The 4,832-nt window shown below is 38.0% G+C and overlaps 1 protein-coding gene across 1 annotated transcript; it reads right to left on the bottom strand.

Moving 5' to 3' along the window:
* Positions 1-660: 660 nt before the first annotated feature.
* On the bottom strand, positions 661-1,281 carry LOC140446426 (uncharacterized). Its single transcript, XM_072538975.1, has one exon. The coding sequence runs from the start codon at positions 1,279-1,281 to the stop codon at positions 661-663; it is 621 nt and encodes a 206-aa protein (XP_072395076.1).
* Positions 1,282-4,832: the final 3,551 nt, after the last annotated feature.

Below are 4,832 nucleotides of genomic sequence, written 5' to 3' on the forward strand. Positions count from 1 at the left end.
TGGGGGTATTAACAAACAAATGTACTATTACGAATTAATAGTACTTAATTAACAGAACTATTCCTTCGGTAACTCTGGCGAGAAAATGGACTTTTCCTCATTGGTGCAAATAATTATTAAAATTTAAATGGTTGCAATAAACAATCAAAAACAATTTATAGGTTTAGGTAAAACTAGGTAAAAACTTACCGCTGGGTCGAATTACCAGGGTTTGCACTACAAAACAACGAACGAAATCAATTTAATGTGCGTGCATGGGTTCCCGTGCCGGGTTGCGTCTCTTCTTTTCAACGACTGGTGCTCTTCTGTCTTAAAGGGACGCATTCCACGAGCCCGATGGCGGTACTTATAGGGATCGTAGGAATACAGGGAGGACAAATGTATTGATTAATTTATACAACCATATTCAAATTTAAACATTCTCCCCCCTTTAAAGGCCATAATGTCTTTAAAAAACAAAACGAATTCTAAAATTTTAAATACTATCATTACTTAAACAACTAAAACGATAATTAATACAAACAATTCCTATACAAATCTTAAACAAATATTCAAAATTAAACTAAAATAAAAAAAAAATTAAAATTAAAATGGTGGTTTCGTCGTGGTTCTATTTGATAAAAGCCGAACAAAACAACATCAGTAAAAAATGCTGACCATCTAGTCTTCCTCTATTGGCAAGGGACAAATTCGGACAAGAGGCCGTTTTAAGGTTCCGGTGATCGTACGCACGGTAGCCACTCGAGCTACACCGTCTTTACCCTCATGTAATTCAACAAGACGCGCGAGAGGCCATTTACACGGAGCCAAATTATCCTCCTTTAAAACAACTAAGGCACCGATTTTAGGTACAAAGCCAGAATCTAACCATTTGGACTTTTGTTGCAAGGTGTGCAAATATTCCTTTCGCCATCGAGCCCAAAAATCCCTATGGATGCGTTGTAACAACTGCCATCTGGACAAACGATTGAAGGATACCTCCGAAAAATCAGGCACAGACAAAGATGTCAAGGGTTCAAGAGTCAGGAAATGTCCTGGGGTCAACGCATTGAGATCTTCAACATCATTGGTTAATGGGGTGAGAGGGCGTGAGTTTAAGACCGATTCAATTAAAGTTAAAACGGTATAAAATTCTTCGTAGGTCAAAATTTGAGCCCCGACTATACGAACAATATGTTCCTTTACAGAACGAATTCCCCGTTCATAAATACCACCAAAATGTGGAGCAGCGGGAGGAGCAAATGAAAACTTAATACTTTCTTTATCGAGAGCGCTCTCCATGAAGCTACTAAGCTGTCGATAAGCACTATGAAAATTAGTGCCATTATCACAAAACACTTGCGATACTCGACCTCTCCGAGCGATAAAACGTTGTAAAGCGGCCAAAAAGGCTTCCGCGGTCAAATCACTAGCCAATTCAAGATGTAAAGCCTTTGTAGCGCAACATACAAATAGACACAAATAGGCCTTTTGAGTTCTAACTCCCCTGTAACGAGACATGGTTATCGAGAACGGTCCACCATAATCTAACCCACAAATCGAAAAGGGTTTAATGGCACCGAGACGAAATTTAGGCAAATTACCCATAGGGGGTTGTAAGTTTTTAGGAGATTGTTTCCAACATCTAATACATTTGGACAATACCGAATTAACGGCTTGTTTAGAAGACATTATCCAAAACCTTTGACTAACCAAAAACTGAGTACTCTTAAATCCAGCATGTAAATACTTCTCATGATAATGACGAACTAGAAGAGTAGTAAGACGAGATTTTTTTGGTAACAAAAACGGGTGTTTTGCTTCATACGATAACGAAGACTGAGATAGACGACCACCTACTCTTAAACACTGAGTACTATCATCTAAAAATACTCCCAACTTACGAAATGGTTTTGGAAAAGAATTTGATTGAAGATGTTCTTCAAAATACTTTTCTTGTGTAAATCTGACAAGAATAATCAACGAGTCTTCTAATTCTACGAAAGTCAAGGGTCCTGACCGTTTCGACCTTTTATAACGAGAGTTGTGCGCGAATCGCAACATAAAAGCCAAAATTCTTTGGATCGAGGTAAAAGACGATTTATTTTTCAGCAAACAAGACAGAAAATGTTCCTCACGAGTGGAAACAAACACTAAAGCTTTCTTTATCTCTTCCAAAGAGGATTTTTCCTGCAATGAGGGAGGAACCTCTGGAAAAATTAATGGAATATTATACAAAAACGAAGGTCCTGTTAACCAGTCTAATTTTGATAGAAAAGCGGCCGGTAGCATGCCTCGCGAAGGCGCATCGGCTGCATTATTTCGAGATTCGATATAATGCCAAGAATAATTTTGACTATGGGACTGGATATACGAAATGCGATTTGCGACGAAAGTTTTGAATCTCGAGTGGGAGCTTTTAATCCAGTGCAATACGATTTGAGAATCTAACCAAGCATACACATTTTGAAATATTATATGCTTCCACGACTCTAACACAAACGACATAAGTTTTACCAAATGAACAGCAGCTAACAATTCTAATCGAGGTATAGTAATCTGTTTTATAGGAGCTACTTTCGATTTGGCACACAGTAAATTAACTTGAACTAGGTTACGAGTATCAATACTACGAATATAAACGACACAAGCATATCCCTTTTCACTAGCATCGGCAAATCCATGAAGCTCTAAGATCGGACATGAGGAAATATTCAAAAAACGAGGAATTTTGAACTGTGAAATAAGAGATAGTTCGCTCTTATATTGCTCCCATACACGAATTATTTCCGAAGGAGGACGATCATCCCATTTAAGACCGGTTGCCCAAAGTTGTTGGATTAAATGTTTAATGAAAAAGGTAATAGGTGTTAAGTAACCACAAGGATCATAAATTCGAGCTAATTCGGACAAAAACGATCTTTTGGTACAAGGGACGTCTTGCAATTTGACTGAAAATTGAAAGACGTCGGACTGTGCAATCCACTTCAAACCAAGGATTTTTAATGAAGGACCATTTGCTTCTGGATCAAAATTAATGGAGTGAGGATTAATATGGGATTCAGGAAACTGCGACAACAATTTGGGTTCATTCGAACACCATTTCCGTAACTCAAAGCCTCCTAACTTTAACAAAGCGACTAATTCGTCAACTAAAGTTTGTGCTTCTTCGAGAGTCGAAGCACCAAAAACAAAATCATCAATATACGAAGCATGACGAATAAGCGAGACGGCTTTAGGAAAACGAGAGCCTTCGTCTAATGCTAATTGTTGGAGAGTTCTTAAAGCGAGATACGGCGAAGATACTATTCCAAAAGTAACAGTTAATAAACGATATTCCTGAATTTCCTCAGCGCTAGAAAATCTCCATAACACGCGTTGATAATCGGTGTGTTCAGGAGCGACTAAAATATTACGATACATCTGACGAATGTCCGCACACAGCGCAAAACGATTAAGTCTAAAATTCAGCAACAGCGAGACTATGTTCTGTTGCAGCTTAGGACCGACCAGTAAATAGTCGTTTAAAGATTTACCGCGACTGGGACTTTTCTGAGACGCATTATATACAACTCGAATTTTACTTGAAACACTATCTGGTTTCACAACGCAATGATGTGGAATATAATACTTTCCCCTTTTCTTTTCGGCATTAGAGACTAACTGCATATGACCTAAATCAAGATACTCCTGCATATGAAAAGAATATTCTTTTTTCAAACTTGGTTGACGAGATAAGCGTCGTTCTAATGATAGCAATCTATTTAAAGCAATATCATAGCTATCTTGCAAACAAGGCGGCGATTCACGAAAAGGCAAAGATACAACATATTTACCCGAGACGTCCCGATTATGCGTTTCCAGATAAATGTTCTCACACAGAACGTCTTCTGGTTCTGAAACTGGCTTTTCCGGTACGTTTTCCAGTTCCCAAAATTTCGTTAACGAAGAATTTAGTGGGTCTTCAATATTTGAAAGACAAACAAGCGAAGTCGACGAAAGGTTAGGTGTTCTAGTAGGTCCTAACAAAATATAACCAAAAACGGTATTTAGGGCATCTGGTTGTCCCGCTTTAGCTTCAATTTTACCTTCTAACAACACCTTCGAAAATATGCTACAACCAATTAACAAATCTATAGATTGACTACAGTTAAATTCGGGATCGGCTAAATTCAAATTTTTAATATAATTCCACGTCGATATGTCAATTTTGGTGCTCGGCAAATCCGAGCAAACCCGATCTGTAATAATAGCCTCCAAGTGAAACACCGGTGACTCCTGATGACGAGGTTGGATAGAAAAACTTATTTGACCTTGATTCAGTTTCGTTTGCATCGAATTGAGTCCGTTAACTTCAAATGAACAAGGAGTTTTAGGCCAGCCTAATCTACTGGCAGCTTTGCGACTAATGAACGAACTCATTGAACCTGAATCTAGAAGACATCTCAAGGGCTGTTTACATCCCTTACTATCAATCGCGTGAACTAAAACAGTACCGAGCAAGATTTCCTTTTTTGTTTCGTTTTTCTTCCCTACAAAACTAGCAGCACAATGTGATATTTCAGGCGAATTTTGTTCGACTCCCGATGCCCCTGAATTATTAGTATTTTCTGTGGACGACTGACTATTGCAACGATTTCTATCAAAGTGCAACAAACTATTATGAAGGTGACTATTACATTTACTACATTTAAAGACCTTTGGACACGACTTGACAGAATGATTAGCCTGATTAAGACACCTAAAACACGAGGAAGATTCTTTACAAAATTGGTATCTTTCTTTTGGAGATTTTTTCAAAAACAACGAGCAATGGTTAAGAAAATGACTTTGTTTACATAAAGCACAACATA

The sequence above is a fragment of the Diabrotica undecimpunctata genome, chromosome 7, assembly GCF_040954645.1.
Source record: "Diabrotica undecimpunctata isolate CICGRU chromosome 7, icDiaUnde3, whole genome shotgun sequence".
Taxonomy (NCBI): Eukaryota; Metazoa; Arthropoda; class Insecta; order Coleoptera; family Chrysomelidae; genus Diabrotica; species Diabrotica undecimpunctata.

Excerpts from the sequence above, each read along its gene's own strand:
- LOC140446426 (XM_072538975.1), bottom strand. The coding sequence starts at position 1,281 with ATGGAGAGCGCTCTCGATAAAGAAAGTATTAAGTTTTCATTTGCTCCT.